Source organism: Netta rufina (genome assembly GCF_964035555.1).
Source record: "Netta rufina genome assembly, chromosome: 24".
NCBI lineage: Eukaryota > Metazoa > Chordata > Aves > Anseriformes > Anatidae > Netta > Netta rufina.
Window position 1 is genome coordinate 1806500 of NC_140148.1, and position 18393 is coordinate 1824892.

The 18393-nt window shown below is 64.0% G+C and overlaps 1 protein-coding gene across 1 annotated transcript; it reads right to left on the minus strand.

Moving 5' to 3' along the window:
• Window positions 1-9: 9 nt before the first annotated feature.
• On the minus strand, window positions 10-12742 carry PLXDC1 (plexin domain containing 1). Its single transcript, XM_084301017.1, has 14 exons — window positions 12627-12742; window positions 11367-11515; window positions 9579-9722; window positions 9129-9198; window positions 8899-9021; window positions 8494-8612; window positions 8209-8308; window positions 7757-7852; window positions 6768-6849; window positions 4753-4813; window positions 3715-3850; window positions 2051-2086; window positions 1235-1395; window positions 10-361 (listed from the first exon to the last, which is right to left on the minus strand). Exons 1-14 carry the CDS (start codon window positions 12679-12681, stop codon window positions 242-244), a joined length of 1452 nt encoding a protein of 483 aa, XP_084157143.1. The 5' UTR covers window positions 12682-12742; the 3' UTR covers window positions 10-241.
• Window positions 12743-18393: the final 5651 nt, after the last annotated feature.

Genomic DNA, 18393 nt, shown 5'->3' on the forward strand with positions numbered 1-18393 from the left:
GAAGGGCTCCGGAGCCGGGCAGATCCCCAAAATCCCGACACCACTTCGGGCTCTGCCATCTCGTGAGGAATCCCAGCAGCTCCCATCCCCGCATGGCCCCGGCTCCTTCCTCTCGTGCTCCACTCGCTCGCTTCCCTCTACTTCGCTCTTCCTTTTCCAGGAGGGGAAAGGCTTTGCGGTAACGGAGGACCCCCAAGGCGTGGGACGGGGCGGTGCGAGGCCGTGGGGGGGAAGGCAGCGCTCAGCACTGCTCTGCCTCCACGAAGCCCTCCTTCTCGTGGCCGGCCGCCTCCACCTCGGCGTACGTCGCGTGGCGGCCCTGGGTGCGGAACTTCATGGCCGGCCAGCGGTGAGGCCGCCGCTGCGGGCAGAGAGACACAAACAGAGCCGTCAGGAGCCACTGGTAACGGGTGGCTCAGCCCAAAATAGTGCTGGCTTTGTGGAAGCTCAGATTTTTGTTAACGAAGGGAAAAAAATATCATTTTGCGCTGTAAAGAGCGCGTTACGGTTGCGCTGAGTTCACCCAGTGGGAGGGTTGAGATGGGGAAGGGGGTGGAAGGGGAAATGTGAAGGAAAAGCTCGCTTCAGCCCCAGAACAAGGGGGCTGGGGATGGCACGGGCTGGCTCTGTGACCACACGTCCCCTCTGTGCCTCCCCTCTGCCAGCAGCATGGGGACAGTGGCACTGCCCGGCCTCAGCTGGGAAAAAAGCACCAAACGCTGCCGGGGGCTCAGGTACCGAGCTTTTAGCAGCAGATGGAGGCTGTCGGACACCCCCCATCCTTCCGAGAATTAAATTCTTCCATTTAGAGCCTTACGCGGTAGGTGATGGCATGACATCCATCAGCAAAATCTGAGAGTTTTAGTCAACAAAATCCAGCTGGGCAATCCAAGAGGCAGCGAGCTCCGTTAAGTGAGCCCCCCCCGTGTACAACTGCTCGTGGTGGCAGGTGGAAATGTCTCACGTTGTACGGGGAGAGAAGGCAAGGTGTGAAAGGGAGGGGATGAAAGAGTGCAAAATAAAACAGTGTGGGAGGGAGGGAGCCTAAGTTTGAAGCATCATCAGCTGGAAATTGGGAGATTGGCTCTGGCTGTAGGGGCACGGAAAGAAACTTGGACGTGAGATCTATCACAGATCCCCTCTCCTCGCTGTTCATCGCCCTTCTCTGGAAGGGCAGCATTGGTGCTGATGGCAGAGGAAGAGAAAACGGGCTGGGGAAAGGTTCTCTGCTCACCTCGATGAAGAACAGGGCGGCGTTGGAGGTGGGGTGGCTGTTGATGTAAATCCCAGCGAGGATGATGGCTGCGATCAGCAACACGGCCAGGACGATCCCCACGATCGTACCGGTGTGAACCGGGGTGCCTGCGGCCTTGGCCGGGAGGCTGCTTCCCACCCCTGCAAAAAGAATCAGGGTCTGGAACCGGGCTGAGACCTCAGGGAAAGGAAGGACAGAGAGGAAAAGCGAGGCACCGTGCGCCAAGAGCCCCGCGTGCAGGGCTGAGCGCTCAGCCTGCTGCTCAGCAAGAGGGGAAGAGAGCAAGAGGCACGGAGAGCTGTTGTCTGGGCTCCAGCAGCCCTTTTCATGCCAATAGCTGGTCTGAAAGATTGGATAATCCCCTTGCAGGGACCCCCTTCCTCGACCCATACTCTTTACATGCTGGCTGGTTGCTTGGAAGGACACGTTTTGGAGTTGAGTTTCAGAGTGCTTTTTTGGCAGAGCTGGAGAAATGCAAAAGGACTTCGGGCTCATGTAAAAATTGCAAAGAAAGGGAGGCGCATGGAGAGAGAAATTCATCGTGGTTTGCCTGGCATGACTGAGAAAAGTGGGAGACGCGGAAAAAGAGCATCAGGGCAGGACAGATTGGGCTCAACCCTCACGTTTCACAACCTGAAACGGCATTAAGGTAAGGACAGTGGGATTCTTATCTTGATTACATCTTTCCAATCTCACTTTCACCTGATCACAACTCTCCCCTGCATTTGATTTCAGTGTGCCCTGTTCCCACCTGGAACGGAGCGGGAGCAGCTGAAGAGGAGCTCGGGGCCTTACCTTCGCTCCCTGCGTACTGGTTGAGCTTTGTGTCATCTGCAAGAAAGCAACAGCAAAAACGTTAGGAGCCTTCTGAAGTATTCTCCATGCTTCCCACCCTCTTTTATCCCTCCGTAACAGGGACGCTGCCAGCACACACCTCTTGGCACAGCGTTTACACAGCAATTACACATTTACCCAGTTTTCAGCCTCGGAGTATGGTGGAAGGGAAAGGCACCCCAAAAAAAAAGCACCATGGTGTAAGCACGTGCCTTGTGGTTTATCTTCCTTCACAAAGGTGGCACCAGGAGCACAAACATCTGAGGAAAACAGGCTTGATACGTCTTTAACAGTCTTTAGTAGCCTAAATATGCTTGGTGTGCAAGGCAGGATAGTCAGGGATGACTTCGTGTTCAGACGACAGCACGTGCTGCCAGTACAGCCCCAATAAATTACGGGGATGTTGCCCTGTGGATGCCTTCCATGGGACTCCAAAATCCAATTCCCTTTTTTTTTTTTTTCCTTAATTCCATTTTTTTTTTTTAGATCTCTCTCTAGAAGCACCAGGATGTCTCGTACAAGGCTTGGATGTGCTGCACAAGCCTTTGGGTCTTGATGCTCCCCACCGCTGTGCCCTCGAGAGTCCAGACGAAGCCAGATCCGTTACTGCTGGGCTCGGCTCAGCCATGGTGTGGCCACGAGGCACGGCCACGAGGCACGGCCACTTGGCACGGCCACGAGCATCCCCAGCACGCATGGGGATGGCCTCGAGGGGTGGACCCACGCCTCCACTTGGCTTCTGCCTTCGCCGCGCTGCTCCAGCTAAAAGTTCGCTGCCTGGTGCAGCTGGCTGTTTGTTTCCTTCCAAGATTACAAATTAACTTCATGCTTGACTACGTCACAGAAAGCCTCTTGTTCTTTTTCCAAGAATTGGCGATGAGTTGGGAAATAATCTCCGCGGTGGTGTCGCGCTCCCCCTTCCCTTAATTGCTCCTTTCAAAGTCAGCCCCGTCAGCCAGGCGCTCCGTTCCCCCTGCCAGCTCCTTCCCATCGCTGAAGGACAATTACTAATGTTCCTTTCTATTTATTCTAATTAGCAGTTTGCGTTGGGGACTATTAAGCAGCGAAATTGAAGCGATACCTGCCGCTAGGACCCGAGGAGCGAGCCCTGCGTTAATAGGATTAGCAAGCTTCAGAACAGGGGTGTCCCGGGGGGGAGGACGGGGCTTTATTTGGAGCCTTCCTATGCCGGGACGAGCACCGCTCGTGAGCAGGGGGCAATCACACGTCCCTGCTGTGCGACTGCCAGCCCTGAGCGAGAACCAAGCACATCAAAAACGTGAGCCAGCCCCCCCCGTATGCAGCATTAACCTCCGTTATGGTGCTGGGAACCCAACCACCAGGGGCTTAGGCTTTGGTCTGTCGCCTCCTCAGACCTTGACGAAGCACAAAAAGGCAGCGACGCACCCGTAACGCTGCATGGGGGCTGCCCCATCCCTTTCCCCATCGGGGTCTCGCCTCCTGGGCTGCTCCTTCCCCATCCCACCGCCGCCAGCACCCACCTCTGCCCTCCCCCTTGCTCGGACAAACGCCTCCTTAGGGGATTTGGGTGGATGTAGCCCGGCTCTACGAGGATGGAGGAACCCTGGGATGGGGTGTCCATGCCACGGGGGTTCACCCCGTACCTTCTGTTGTGAGGCCGTCAACGAAGAGCGAGGAGGTGGAGGCGGCGACGTCCTCCCCCGGCGGTGAGAGCGAGCTGCTGGGGGGGGCCGAGTAGTGGTCGTCCTCTGCCAAATCCTCGCAGCTCTTCTCGTCGGACTGAAAGGGAAACGGAGCGGCTGGTGGCCCTAGAAATCCTCCCGCATGAGCACCAGGGTGCCAGCGGTAAGGTCCGGACTCCCCAGCCCTAAGGCTGGTTGGGCTTCGGATACCGGTGTGGGACAAGGGGACGTGGTGGAGGGTGTCAGAACTGGAGGGGAAGGGGCTGGAGGGCAGGAGGAAGAGTTTGGGGAGCGCTGAGTTAGGGGGTGGCAATGGCAAGGTCCCACGGTCTGACCCCCTCACACCCCAGGACACGGGGATCGGGCCGCTGACCTCCTTTTCCCTCGCTCAGCCCCCTCTCAGTAAACAGGGAACAAAGATGAGTTTTCAGCGGGGAGAAAAAGAAAAAAAAAAAAAAAAGCAAACCAAAACAACAAAGCCCCAAAGCAGAAACAGATGTTTTGTTCGAGCTGATCTCGCTGAGACAAAGAACGGAGTTCATCCAACGTGGAGGCAGTTGTGCTAACAAGGACAGAAAAATTAATAAATAAAAAAAAAATCCCAAGGACTGATTTCTTCACGCTTCAGAGGGAGCAAGAGTCCCACTGCAGAAGGCGAAGAAAAAGGATCCCGGAGCGCTCCGGCTGCACCGGGCGTTATCCTGGGGGGGGTCTCCGAGCACCCAGCACCGACCAGCAAGGCGAGGAGTGGTGCTGGTGTGACTGGGACACCTTTTGGCTGCCCCAGGGAGGAGACATCCCTACTGATACCCCAATGGGTAGGGAGGAGACATCCCCATTGATGCCCTGCTGGAACGGGAACGCCTACGTCTCTCTCGGGATGCCCCATCTGATCCAGAACGGGACAAGCGGAGCTGAGAGCCCACTGCTGGAGCTGGGACGTGGCCGTGGTGCTGCCTGGAGCTCAGCACCGCTCCCAGCACCCGGCCCCAGCCTTACCTGCTGGCCGCAGCCGTAGGACAGCCACTCCTCGCGGTGTCGGTCGAACCCACTGGAGCACCTGCGGCAAGAAACGGGGTTAACGTGGGGCAGGGAGCCCACAGGCAGCAACAAGCAGGGTGCTGAGGGCCCCTGAGCTGCCCAGGAACCCCAAACGCCTCCCCAAGGGGCACCGCGTGTGGGTACAGGCAACCAGGAGAGGAGGGGAAAGATGAGACACGCGGGTCTCCGGAGGCACAGGGTTTCCAATCCAGCTGCGCTGGAAGGACCCAAATGTTCCTCTTAACAGAGGTGGAAAATGGTCAGCGCTCCTTCTCCAAGGAAAACAGAGAAGCGGGGGAATAGGAAAAAAAAATATATAGGCTGAGTTTGAGTTTCCATTCCCTGGACTCTGTGCCAGGGCAAGGTCAAGATCTCCGTGATTTTATTTTATTTTTTTTTTTCTTGACAACATCTGCACAGGAAAAGCACATTAACGAAATTATAACGGACACTGGGAAAACACCAGCTACAGAAACAGAAGAACTGAAGCAGTACGCTGACCTTTGGAAAGCCTCTGGGGACTACCAAAACACGAAACACGGGCTCGGCCCGTACAAGCAGCAATTTTCCCAACTACCAACCAAGAAAAGAGGAGAAGCCACAAAGAGCTCCAGGTCCTGCTGAGTCGCTGAGCGCTTTTGTGGCAGAGCCCCTGTGACAACTGGGGGCTCAGCACGAGCAAAAAACACAAACTGTACTGCCCAGGAGAGAGCTGAAAGGACGGCGGGGGGTTAAAACACTGAGCTGGACTCGGGCTGCGAGTCCAAACCCTCGAAGCCACCCTCCCAGCTTCCCTGGAAAGATCGCGTTGGCTCTGTGAAACCAGCCCGGTTGGGAGCCAAGACGATAGGAGCAGACTTGCTCTAGCTTGCAGTTTCCAGCACACGTAAGCCCTCGGCCATCCGAGCTTTCCGTTTGTAACCCAAGCTCTCGGGGACCGAGCCGCCGACGTGCGCCTCCAGCTGCAGCACGCGTGGGGCAAAGCAGCGAGGAGTCACCACGCCGGAGGTGAGGAGAGCAAAACGCAAGCGACAGCAGCTTGGATTTGGGAAGATCAGGCTTGGGAACGCTGTCAGGATGAAACAAGCAGAGTGACAAAGTGCTTGAATGTTGGGGTTTCAGCCCAAACCAGACCCAGACCAGGGGGGGCATCCCGGGGCTGGGTTTGTGACCGGAGCCACCTCTGGTTTCACGCATCCCTCAGCGGCGAGGGCACAACTTCCTTCACCAGTGGGGCAACTGGCACTGAAAAACGATCGTCCCCTGGCTCTGGGGATGCTCCAGCCTGTGCTGAGCGATGGGGTCACCTCTGCGATGCCTGCAGACCGTCCCTGTCCCCCCCATCCCTGCCCGGTGCCTTGCAGGAATCACCAGCGAGCGCAGCCTGGGGCGAGCTGAGGATGTGTGTTACTGGGTCCCCTCCCCTGCTGCCAGCTCTACATAACCGGGGCTGCAAAACCTCATTAAACGCCCTCCTGCTGGAGCTGAAGGAGAGCAGGGCACGGGATGGCTGCAGCGCTGGGACTGCAGCACACCGGCGTCCCCCAGTACAGCCAGTGTTCCCAGTACAGCCAGCATCCCCGTCCTCGATGTCCGTGATCCCCTGCTCTCCTTGCATGCCCCAGCCTGAGCCAGGGCTGGTTTCCCCCATCTCACATCTCCCGGACAAAAGCCTCGGCCTTATTTCTCGCCCCAACTTGTTCAGCTTCTGCACCGAAGCGCTGGGACCAGGCCCACCCGCCCCAGGAAGCGTCACCCCCGAGCTGCCTGCAACCCGAGACCAGGCCACTGCTTCATCGCTGGCTGTGAGACAGCTCTAATAAAAAGAAAAACGCTTAAAAAAAATTAAAAAAAAAAAAGCCAGCAGCAGCAATAGAGGCATGGCAGGAGGCGAGCCCTGGAGTGACGCTCGCTCCCCCAGCTACACCAAGCGTCAGCGAGAGGAGAGGTGGGAAGGGACTCGTCCACGCTACCTCTGCAGGACGTGGCACCAGCTGCAGTTGAAGGTCAGCTCCGAGGTGACGCACATTTCACAGCTCTGATGCTGGAGACAAGCTGCAGAGGAGAGAGGAGAGGTGAAGCAGCAAGGTGCTGGGCAGCACCTGCCCAGGGTGCTTGGTTTTTGGAGAGCAAGCCTTGGAGGCAAAAAAACAGTGGTTCCCATCCCAAAAGGCAGCAGCGCCCCTTTCCCACGGGGATCCTTGCCCTTGCCTCCCTTCTGACCTCGATAAGGTGAAAAATTAACACCCTCCCATAAAAAAAAAAACCTTGAGGCCAGCTCTGCTAACCCCGTGGCTCCTCTGGAGACATGGCTCTCATCTGCCCTGGCTGCCAGGGGGAGCAAAATAGCGAGCCTTAAGGAAACAAAAATAAATGTGCAGAATGCTTATTTATGATCTGCTCTGCGGGAGCCCTGCCTGCTGTTCAAGCTGCCATAAAATACCCTGGGGGGGCTGTCTGAGCGCGCAGCCTCGGTGTCCTCGTGACGGATTTACTCCCCGCTCCGTATTCACAGACCGCATGACGACTTTCCCTCGTGGATCCTCGCCTTTGAACGCTAAAAATGGGTCTGCTTAGCGGGATGCGAGGCAGATTTCACCGAAATATTGACTGTGGGGGCGTGGAAGCTGCCTCGTGGCCAGGCTGGAGGGGAAGCAGCGCCCAGCAGAAGTGCCCGCAGCACGCGGGGCAGAGAGCAGGGACTTCAGAGGCCGGGCAGGTGGAAGGAGCCACCCCTGCTCCCTGATCTCTTTTTGATTTTTTGCTCTTTTTTTTTCTGCAAGGAGCACATTTGCAGTGCAGCCTCCAGCCCTGCTGCCTCCTGCAAGCAGCACGACCGCAGCCACGTGCTCAGGACCAGCGCGGGACGGAGATGCCGGGACGGTGCCAGCGGGATGGGATGCCCTTGAGGTGGGAAAACAAGGCAGCGAAGGGTTCCCCCCCCCTTTACCCCCCGACTTACTGGGCAGCGGGGTGAACTCCACGGCCGACATGCTGGTGATCCTGCTGGTGTCCAGCTCCACGCGGTGGTACTCGTAGATGGTCCGGCGGCGGGACTCTGGAAGGCAGCAGGAGGCTGGGCATGAGGCTGGGCACGGCCCCACGGCGCTGCCCCATGGCACGGCCCCACGGCATGGCCCCACGGCCCCCTCTCCATGCCCAAAAGATGCCCAAGTGGAGGTGGTGCAGCCCTGCATCGCCCCAAAGGGGCACATTGCTCGGCCGTGATACCCACCAGCCTCTCCCTCACTCCTTGCCCCCTTCCTCCTCTTTCCCCACTCTCCCGGGAGCCAGAGGGGTCTCTCCTGGGCTCAGGGTGCCTGGGCCACAGTGTCAGGGACCCCCGGGGACCCCCAGCACCCCGAGAGGGGTCCCAGCAGCCGCCTGCCCCCATTGTGCACCCCAGAGACTCACCGGGCACCTCGGGAGATGGGTTGAGGATCATGAAGGCGTCGGACAGCCCGGCTTTCACGGGGTGCTGCGTGGCACTGATCTGTAGGACCGGCACCGGGATCTGCAGGGGGGAGAGGGCGCGATGGAGCCTGGCCCTGCTCCAGGATGGGGCCACTCCACGGAGCCCCCCAGCACCTCGGTGGCTCCGGGAACACCCAGGCTCAGTGCACCGATGGTTCCCAGACCTGTGGGATCCCCACGGGACCCTGCAGCCGCCCCCCCAGCCGTGCCCCCCCTGCCTCTCACCTCCTTGTACCCGAAAACGATCCTCCCGGTGCTGTGCAGGGCGGCCTGGAAGGTGAAGCTGCCCATGTCCTCCTTGCCCTGCAGGTACACCTTGTCCCACTGCACCACGAACACCGTCCCTGGGGGCAGAGCAGAGCAGCTCACCCTCTTACCTCTCCCCACCCCGTGCGCCCCTACAGCCCCGTTTATCATCATGTCCCTGCAAAGCTCCCCGACACCTCTCCTTGAGCACAGCCCCTGCCAAACACCCCAGCCCAAACCCCTACCCAAACCCACCAGCCACACCCCCAGGTACCAAACATCCCCCGCCGCTCCATCCCCCTTCCCCACCCATCTCCAGCCCTTGTTTTTTTTTGGGTCGGAGAGCTGCGTTTTGCCCAGTTTGGTGGCGGGGTGAGCGCTCACCGTTGTCCAGGTACTGGACGGTGGAGTTGCGGGAGTAGCTGGGGTTGAAGTTGGCCATGAGGGGTGCCACGTACTGCGTGGCCGTGAGCATGCGGTGGATGACGTCCCCCATGAAGATAAACCCTGCGGGGAGGAAGAGGAGAGGGAATCGCATGGTGAGGCCGTGGCTCGCACCGGGGGCTGCGTCCAGCCCCCGGCCCCTGGGGACGCCGAGCCCCCCCCCGGCTCACCTCCCGTGGCGATCGTCACCTGCCGCAGGAGGTGGCCGTAGAAGGGGAAGTCGAAGGAGAGGACGATCCTCTGGGGAGGAAAAGGGGGGGTGAGAACAGCAGTCAGGCGGGGGAAAACCTCGGGGTGCAGGCACCGGGATGGCTCCGTGCCCATCGGTGCCAGCTCTGCCCTGCCTCGGAGCAAGCTCCTGGAGCCGGTGCACGGAGGGATGGGAGCAGGATGGGAGCGGGTACCCAGCACCCACAGCTCGTCCCCTGTCCCCTTCTGCCCCCCCAGGGCTCTGGGGAAGCCCAAACACTTCCCACGCCTTGCTCTCCACCAGGAGAAGCGGAGGAGCTGCTGCCACCCCCCTGTGGGGCGAGCTGCCCCCCACCCCCGGGGGGGAAATCCCTGCTGGGAGAGGGGACCCCGGGGACAGCCCGGGCTGCGCCGGGTCCCGTGGGGCTCACCGAGGCCTGCCGGTGCGTGTTGGAGAGGATCCCGTGGATCTTCACGTGGCTCCTGTTGGCCGCTGCCATGTCGACCCAGAGCCCCCGCAGGCGCGCGTCCCCCGGGCCGTAGGTGCGGGACACGTAGTAGCTGTGGTTGTCCTCCTGCGGCGGGGTTGGGGGAGAAACATCCTCATTTTGCTGCAATTTCCCTGCTCCGGCTGAAGTCAGGGAGAGCTGCTGCCCTCCTCTCCCTCCCGCAGGTCCTGGTTCCAGGGGGAGCTTCCCCAGCTCGTCCCTTACAGCAAACCAAAATTTTAGCCCCTGTCTCTCCCCCAGAGGGACCCTGGGGAGCCCCTTTGGCACCGCTGGGAAACTGAGGCACGAAGGAGCTGTGCCAGCACCGCCTCATCCCAGCGCACGGCCCTGTGTGAAGGCTCCGGGGACCCCAGGACACGGGGACAGCCGGGTGCTGGGTGTCCAGCCCCAAAACCCCCGTGCCGAGCCTCGCCACCCCCGCGCCTGCCCAATGTGTTCCCAATAAACCAGAGGGGGGGGGGAAGGAGCCAGGAGGGGAGCGCGGAGGAGCTGGCTGCCGAGCCCCTGAGCTCATCGCTGACTCACTGGGATGTCCTTGCCTGTTGTCACCTCGCTTCGCTTACAGGACCGGGAGAGGTTTGGGGACACAAACAAGGGGCAGCGCAGCGCCGCACGGCTCCGGCGCCCTGAACCCAGAGCATTTTTGGGGGCGAGAGGCTCTCCAAAAGGGCACGGAGAGAGGCAGGGACTGGCAGCGGAGCAGTGTCCCTGGCCTGGCACACAGCCCTGCTCTTGGGGTGGGGGCTGCTCGCCCCCCGACAGCGCCAAGCCCTGAAAAATCGCTGCCTTCCCCTCACCGGCACCCACAAGTGCGGCCGCGCCCTCCCTGCGGCTTCCCGGCGCCCTTTGGTGCTGTGCTGTGGTCGGGCTGCTCGGGCTGGGATTTTAAAAACGCTTCCACATCGGGGATGTTCCTGGCTCCTGGCCCCTCTCCGGCCCCAGCCCTGGTCAACGAGCGAGGCCGGGAGGGAGCTGGAGCCAGCCCGGGGCCCCCCAGCCCTGCAGCCGCGCTCCCTGCGCCCCTCTCGCCCTGCGCCCCCCTCGCCCATCGCTTCTCTCCTCCCTGCAGCCCCTCAGGTCTCTTCCTCGCTCTCCTTCCACCTCCTCCGCTGCCCCCCCCTCTCTCCCCAGTCCCCCTGGGGTTTGTGGTGCCCCCCCCGGAGCTCCCCGGGGGTCCCTTTGCCAGCGGCTCCGTTTCTCTCCTCCACCAACTCCTCCGTCAGCTAATCCCACCGAATCCACAGTCGGCTGCCAGCACAAACCCCAGAACAAGTCACAGGTCACCAGAGCGGGGTCCTCACCCCACAGAAAGCGTCCTGCTCCAAGCCTGGGGGCCCCCATGTGTCCCCCCCCCAGCCCTGTGCAGCCCCTCACCCCCAGCAGCCCCCCCCACTGCAACGTGGCACCACGGCGAGCTGAGCGTCCCCAAACTGCCCAGCCCAGGGCTGGCCCTTGGGTGCCCCCGGGGACCTGGCAGGGCTGGGAGCAGCCCCCCAGGCACGGCCGCCTCCCCAGCAGGCTGTAATTACCCCCCCCATGTGCTGCCAGGATCCAGCCCCATGCCTTAAATCAGGGCCAGCGTCTCCGCCAGCTCCCTGCCCAGCCTGGAAATAGCTCGGGGCAGTGGTGGCGGGGGCCGGATCCTGCCCTGGGGCTGGATCCTGCTTTGGGGGGGGCTCGGGGGGGGGCAGCATCGGGCCCCCGACTCACCACGATCCGCGTCTCGTTGGCCGGCAGCGTGTCGATGGCCAGGCTGCGCCCCACCAGGTCCTGGCTGATGTGGGTCCCCTCCGGCCCCGCCGAGGGCTCCCCAGCTCCGAGCCGCCCTTCGCCCGCCGCGGGGCTCCCGGGGGGGCGTCCTAGGAGGGGAGGGGGGCACAAGGAGGGCGTCAGGGTGGCAGCAGCCCTGTCCCCCAGCAGGGCAGCCGCTGCTCAGTGTTATGAGCCTGGTGGCCCCATGAGCAGCACAGGGATGGGGGCGCAGAGAAGGGGCACCACAGGGACAGGGGGGCACGGGCAGGAGAGGACAAGGCCGGGGGGGGCAAAAAGAGGCAAAACACCTCCAGAGCTGCCCCCTGCCCTGTGCACGAGGAGGGGGCACCAAGCCCTGGGGACAGCAGGGACAGGGCTCTGTCCTTGTCCAAGCAGGGGGGGCTGAGCCGGCCACGGGTCCCCAACTCCCCGCTGCCCTGGGGGCTCCAGGCGTCCACCCCAGGAGCCCCTTCCCCAAATCCCTGCCCCGGGAGGCTGCCAAGGGTAGAACACGGTGCGGGGGGGGGGTGAGGAAGCTGCTTGGGACCAGCTCTGGAGGCTCACGAGGTTTCCTGGCAGCTCGGCACAGCGTGGGCAGCGCCGGCGGCACGCGCTCGCCCACGGCGCGGGGACACGCGGCAGGGACAGAGCCGGGACGCGTGGGGGGGCCCAAATCCACCCGTGGGGGGCCAAATCCACCCGTGGGGGGCCAGAATCTCCCGTGGGGGGACCAAATCCACCCGTGGGGCCAGGAGCTGCTGCCCTGGGGGGGAGCTCAGGGCTGCCGGGGGCTCCTTGCTGCCTAAACAAGCTCTCGGTGCCCCCCCCCCCCCGAGCCACCGTGCAGGGCCCGTCCCCAGCCCCTCCGGGTGGGGAAACTGAGGCAGGGGGGCGCGGGGCGGACCCGGCAGGGAGGGGGGCTCCGAGGGTCGGGGGCGCGCTCGCCAGCCCCTTCCCCACGGGTTAAGGGGGGGGGGAGCCCCACGGCTCCAGCAAGGCGCCGGGGTGGGGGCACCGCAGGCACGGAGGCTGGGGGGCGAGGACGGACACGCGTGGACCCCCCACGGCAGGCAGGGGGCTGCGGCACCGGGGCGCGGCGCCCCCCTCCCCGCTACCCACGGCCACGCGGGACCGCGGGCACGGAGCTCAGCCCCGACCCCCCCCCTCCCCACGGTGCTCGTCCCCCCCCCCGCGTCCGGGCACGCTCCCGGCTCCTACCTGCGCCCCGCGGGCCCGGCAGCAAGCAGAGCAGGATGAGGCCCCCCCAGCGCATCGCGGCCCCGGCTGTGCTGGGGGCTCAGCGCCCCGCCATGGGTCGCCGGTACCCGTGTCCCCCCCCCCCCCCGAGCCGCCGCCACCGGAGCCGGAGCCGGGAACCGGAGCCCGGGCAGGGGCCGGGGGTGGAGCCGGGGGTGGGGCCGGGGGTGGGCAGGGGGCCGGAGGCAGCGCCCGGCCCCTGGGGATGGAGCCGGGGGGTGCCCCGGGGGGGGGTCCGGAGCCTCTGCCCCGCCCGGGGATCCCGCAGCCGTCGGGGGGGTCGGGGGGAGCAGCGCGGGAGGGAGGGGAGAGGGGCTGCCCCCCCGCACCCCAAAACATACAGGGGGTGCACAGAGCCTGCACCCCGAGCGAGCACCCCAAAGCGTGCACCCCAAAGCGTGTGCGCGCCCCAAACCGTGTGCGCACCCCCAACAACGCACCCCAAACCGCGTGTGCACCCCAAAGTGTGCACCCCAAACCATACGTGCACCCCAAACTATGCGCACACCCCAAACCATGTGCACATCCCAAACAACACACCCCACACCGTGTGTGCACCCCAAACCATACGTGCAACCCAAACCGTGTGTGCACCCCAAACCGTGTGTGCACCCCAAACCGTGTGTGCACCCCAAACCGTGTGCACCCCAAACTGTTCCTGCACCTCAAACCACGCACCCCAAATTGCGTGCACACCCCAAACCACGCACCCCACACCGTGTGTGCACCCCAAATCATACCTGCACCCCCAAAACTATGTCCACACCCCAAACCGTGTGCACACCCTAAACCATTCGTGCACCCCAAACCACGCGTGCACCCCACACCATGTGCACACAGACGGGCACCTGCACCCACGGGTGCCCACGGGTGGGAGCAGCACCCCGAGGCCCCTCGCGGCCCCCCCCCCCCTCCCTACCCTCGGTGGCCCCAGTCCCACAGTCCCGGTCCCGGGGCACCGGCGGCCCCCTCAGGACCATCCTGGGGTGGTCTCGGGGCACGGCCCTGCGCCCCCAGCCCCACTGTTATGGCACAGACGGACGTGGGTGATGGGTGGCACCAGGCACGGCTTCCTCCCCCCCCCCCCCAATTAAATAATCAGCCAATTAGACGCCGCCCGTCCCGGTTTTTCTCCGGGGTGTGGGGGGGGGACACGAGCCCTGTAGGGTGGCACCGAGCCCACGGGTGTCACCACCCCGTCCCCACTGCAGGCAGCCCGGGGGCAGAGGCCTGGTGCTGAGTCCCCCCCCCCCCCTTGCTCATCTTCTCACCCCCTCCCCAACCTCTCCCAGCCCCAAGGGGGGGTCCACGGCCCCCCAAAAGCTGCGCGTGGGGCGCGCACGGCCCGGCACGCGTCCAGCTGCCATCTAGTGACAAGCAGCAAGAGGACAACGAGCACAGCGAGCGCTGCTGCTGTTGGGGGGGGGGCGCAGGTGTCCCCCCCACACACACCCTCAGCCCTCGCCCCCCCCCATTCACCCCCGGCTGGGGCCTGACCCCGTTGGCCACGGTGCAAAGCGCCAGGAGCGCACCCTCGGAGCGCTGGGCTGTGGGTTTGCTTCCCAAACCTTTGGTTTTTTTTTCGGAGGAAAACCGATTTCTGGGGGGTTTGGGGGTTCCCCAAGAGGAACCGGGTTGGGGGAGCGGGGTCGGGGGTGTCACCGGCACCGCAGCCCCCCGGAGCCACCCGAGGTGCTCGGGACGTGGTGGCGGTGCCGTGATTTGGGCAGCAGCTGGGGGCTCGGCGGGGGGTGCCCCTTGGTTGGCTCAGCCCCAAAAGAGGGGGGCGAGTGGGACGGGGGCACCCTGGGGTGCCGGGGCAGGTGCTGGGTGCTCTCCCCATGCTGAGGGCCCCGGGGTGACCCCGACCCCCCAGCCCCGTGCCCAGCCCCGGGGGCGCAGCGGAGCCGTGGGGCCCTGCGGCTGCCTGGGAGGGGAAAGAGGGGGCGATGCCCGGTCCCGGGGGGGGGCACAGCTGGGTGCCCGTGGGTGGGGGGGGAAGTTGCTCAGCACCAATAAACCTGGATCTGTCCCTAAACGAGAGAGGGAAGTGCCCCGTAACGGGGACGCGGCGCCGCACAGGGGGCAGGAAGGTGGCGGTGGCGCAGTGCCACGTCCCCTCGGGGCTGGGGAGCAAATAAAGGGGGTGCAAAAACGGGGGGGAGCCCCCCAAAACAAGGGGGCACCCGGATTTGAACCGGGGACCTCTTGATCTGCAGTCAAATGCTCTACCACTGAGCTATACCCCCTCTGCTGGGAGGGAGCTGCCGAGCTGCTCTGGTGCCTGCAGCCTGCACCGAGCACGCCTCTGACTGCTCGCACTGCATGCACTGCTCACACTGCATACACTGCTCACACTGCACACAGTGCATGCACTGCACACACTGCTCACACTTCATACACTGTGCACACTGCATACACTGCATGCACTGCTCATGCTGCACACACTGCACACAGTGCTCACACTGCATGCACTGCATGCACTGCATGCACTGCTCACACTGCATACACTGCTTACACTGCACACATTTACACACCTGCACACACTGCTCACACTGCACACACTGCTCACACTGCTCACACTGCTCACACTGCACACATTTACACACCTGCATACCCTGCTCACGCCACATATACTGCACACACTGCACACGCTGCTCACACCGCTCACACCGCTCACACTGCTCACACCGCTCGCACTGCTCACACTGCTCACACTGCTCACACTGCTCACACTGCTCACACTGCACACCCTGCTCACACTGCTCACGCTGCTCACACTTACACCCCTGCACACACACTGCCTCCCCTCCACACCCCTGCAGGACCCCCACATAGGGGTTGGGGGTTACCGGGGGGGGTCCATGCCCCACTCCCCTGTGGTCACAGCTTTCGGGGCCCCACGGAGCCAGCAGAGGCAGGAGCGTGAAGGAGCCAAACCCCTGAGTTGAGGCAAAGCCAAACCCGGGCTGTGCAAGCTGCTGGGAGCTGCTGGGGGAGCCCCAAATCTCCCCTCTGCCCCCCCCCTCAAGCCACCAAGCCCGGGGGGTGCCGAGCGGCTGCGGGGATTAAGCAGAGACGGCGCCGGGCGAGCGCCCAGCGGGAGGCGGATGGGGAAGTGGCCCAGGATTGTCCCCGGGGAGGCCGGGTCAATATTTAATATTTGCTCCCTAAGCTCCTGCGCAAACGCCTGCGGGGGTGGCCGCGGGGAGGGGGGGGGGGGGGGGGTTCCTGGCCCTCAGGCTGCAGCGGCACAAGGCGAAGGGAGGATTTTGGGTGGCCCCCGGTGCCGACAGCCGCTGGGTTCCCCTCCCACGTCACTGCAGCACCCGTCGGGGTCTCTTGTGCAGGTGGGGAAACTGAGGCACGGGGGCAGGGGGGGTCAGCAGAGGCTTGGGGATGGAGGCCCCGAGGAGAAACCCACAGGAGGGGAGGCCCCAGTGCACCCCACTCCCCTCCGGCCACCAGCAGCCCCCAGTAACAACCCCCCCAGCTCCCAGTTGGGACAGCCGCCAGGAGCAAGCTCGGGGGGGCTCTCCCCACTGCCAAGTGTATTGGAGGGGTCTGGGGGGTGGGGGGGAGCCCTGGCTGAGCCCCCCCCACACACACATGCCTGGGGATGCGGTGGTGGCACTGTCTGGGGACCACTCAGCACGGGGGGGGGGGGAGATAGGGGGCAGGCAGCAAACACCTCGTTTGCAGCACCGTTAGGGAAGGTGCAAAGCTCGTCACCCCTGGGTGCTGAGTGCAGGGGGGGGGGCTCCGGGGAAGAGCAGAGCACGGGGCTGGAGCCAAGCAGGCGCCGGGGGGGCCAGACTGCTCCGAGGGGGCCGTTTGCTTTGGGGCTGTAGCCCCCAGCCAGGGGAAGGCTGGCAATTATGATAATCCCTTAACCCCTGATTGCCTCCTCCTTCCCCATTAGGTGGGCAAACAGTTTTAGCAGCGGGGGGGGGGTGGGGGTGGAGGGGGGGGGGCAGATAGGGCACGGGCTACAAATAGCGGGTGCCCCAGCCCCGAGCACCCCAGAACCGAGCACCCCAACCCCACTGCCAGCAGCATGCAGCCGGTCCTGGCCCTCCTCTGCCTCGGTGCCACGCTCCTGCCCGTCGCCTGCGGCCACCTCTGGGCCTGGATGTACTCCCTGCCCCAGCACCCCCCGGACGAAGCCGCTCTGGGCAGGAGAGCGGGGCCTGGGGACAACCTGGAGGAGGTGAGAGGTGGCGTTGTCCCCAGCCGGGGGGGGTTTCTGGGAGGGGGGGGGACACAGGGGGACAGGGGGACAGGCAGCCGCAGCAGGGCTGGAGGTTTTGCAGCAGGGCAGAAGTTTGGAGAAGGGGTGGGTGAAGACTTTGCAGGAGGGGGGGGGGGATGAAGGCTTTGCAAAGGGTTGGGTGAAGGTTTTGAAGCTGGGGGGTGAAGGTTTTGTAGCGGGGGGGTGAAGGTTTTGTATCAGGGGCGGGTGACGGCTCTGCAGCCACCCGGAGAGGAAAGGGGGGGGGACACAATTTGCAGCCAGGGTGGGCGCAGGCTTCGTGGCGAGGGTGGGCGCAGGGGGTGCAGCCGGGGGGTGCGGGAGGTGCAGGGGGAGGTCGGGGGGTTACTGGGGGTGGGGGGGGGGGGGTCCCGCAGGGGCTGGGAGCCGGGAGGGGGCGCGGGCGGCAGCGGGCGCTCCAGTGGCGCAATCGGTCAGCGCGCGGTACTTATAGGGCAGTACGCGGAGCAATGCCGAGGTTGTGAGTTCGAGCCTCACCTGGAGCAGGACTTTTATGGGGCTCCGGGAGTGGGGTGGGCACATCCCCTGTCACCCCCCCCCAACCAACCGCTGCTGCTGCCCTCTCTCACCTCAGCCGGGTTTTATTTTCCCGAGAGAAAACGGGAAAACGGCCGCTGCGGCCGGCAGCCTGCGGGGATGGGGCCCCCGTGTGCCAACGGCACCGAAAAGGAACCTTGGTCCTGCCCTAAAAGCCTCGGGGATCCCTATCCAGCCCTAAAAGCAGAGCCCCAACTCTGCCCTAAAATCCCTGAAGCCCCCACTCCTACCCGAGCACCCCTTTGCCCCCCAACCCCCCCCCCCACTATGCGCTCACCGCAGCCGTGCCCCAAACCATGCGCACCGCTCCTGTGCCACCCCAAGGAGGTCCTCGTGGAGACAACTGGGGACGGGCGTCCCCCCCCCAAACCCCCCCCTGACCTTTTTGTGTGCCCCCCCGTGCAGGTTCCGGCGTGCGGCCCCTCCAGCCCCTGCGCCCAGGGTCACTTCTGCGACGAGCATTTTGGGCTGTGCCTCCCCGCGCGCCCCGTGGGGCAGTACTGCCGCCGCGACCCCCACTGCGCCCAGGGCCTGCTCTGCATGTTCGGGAAGTGCCAGCAGCCCGTGCCCCACGGGCAGGAGGGTGAGCAGGGGATTGGGATTAGGGGGGGACACAGGGCAGCCCCCCCCAGACCCAACCCTAAAATCTGGGGGACGCTGGTGGGGACGCTGGGGACGCGGAGACGGTGGCGCCGCGGTGCCAAACGGGGTGGGTGCCACCTTCCCGCATCCGTCGGGCGCTCGGCCCTATTGATAAATGGGGTTGGGGGCTCTTTTCCCTTAACCCCCCCCCCCCATCTTTTTAATCCCAATCCCAGGAGCTCGGTGCCAGCGGGATGAGGATTGCGGGCCGGGGGGGTGCTGCGCGCGGCGGCACGGGGAGCGGGTGTGCCAGCAGCGGCCGGCGGCGGGGCAGGG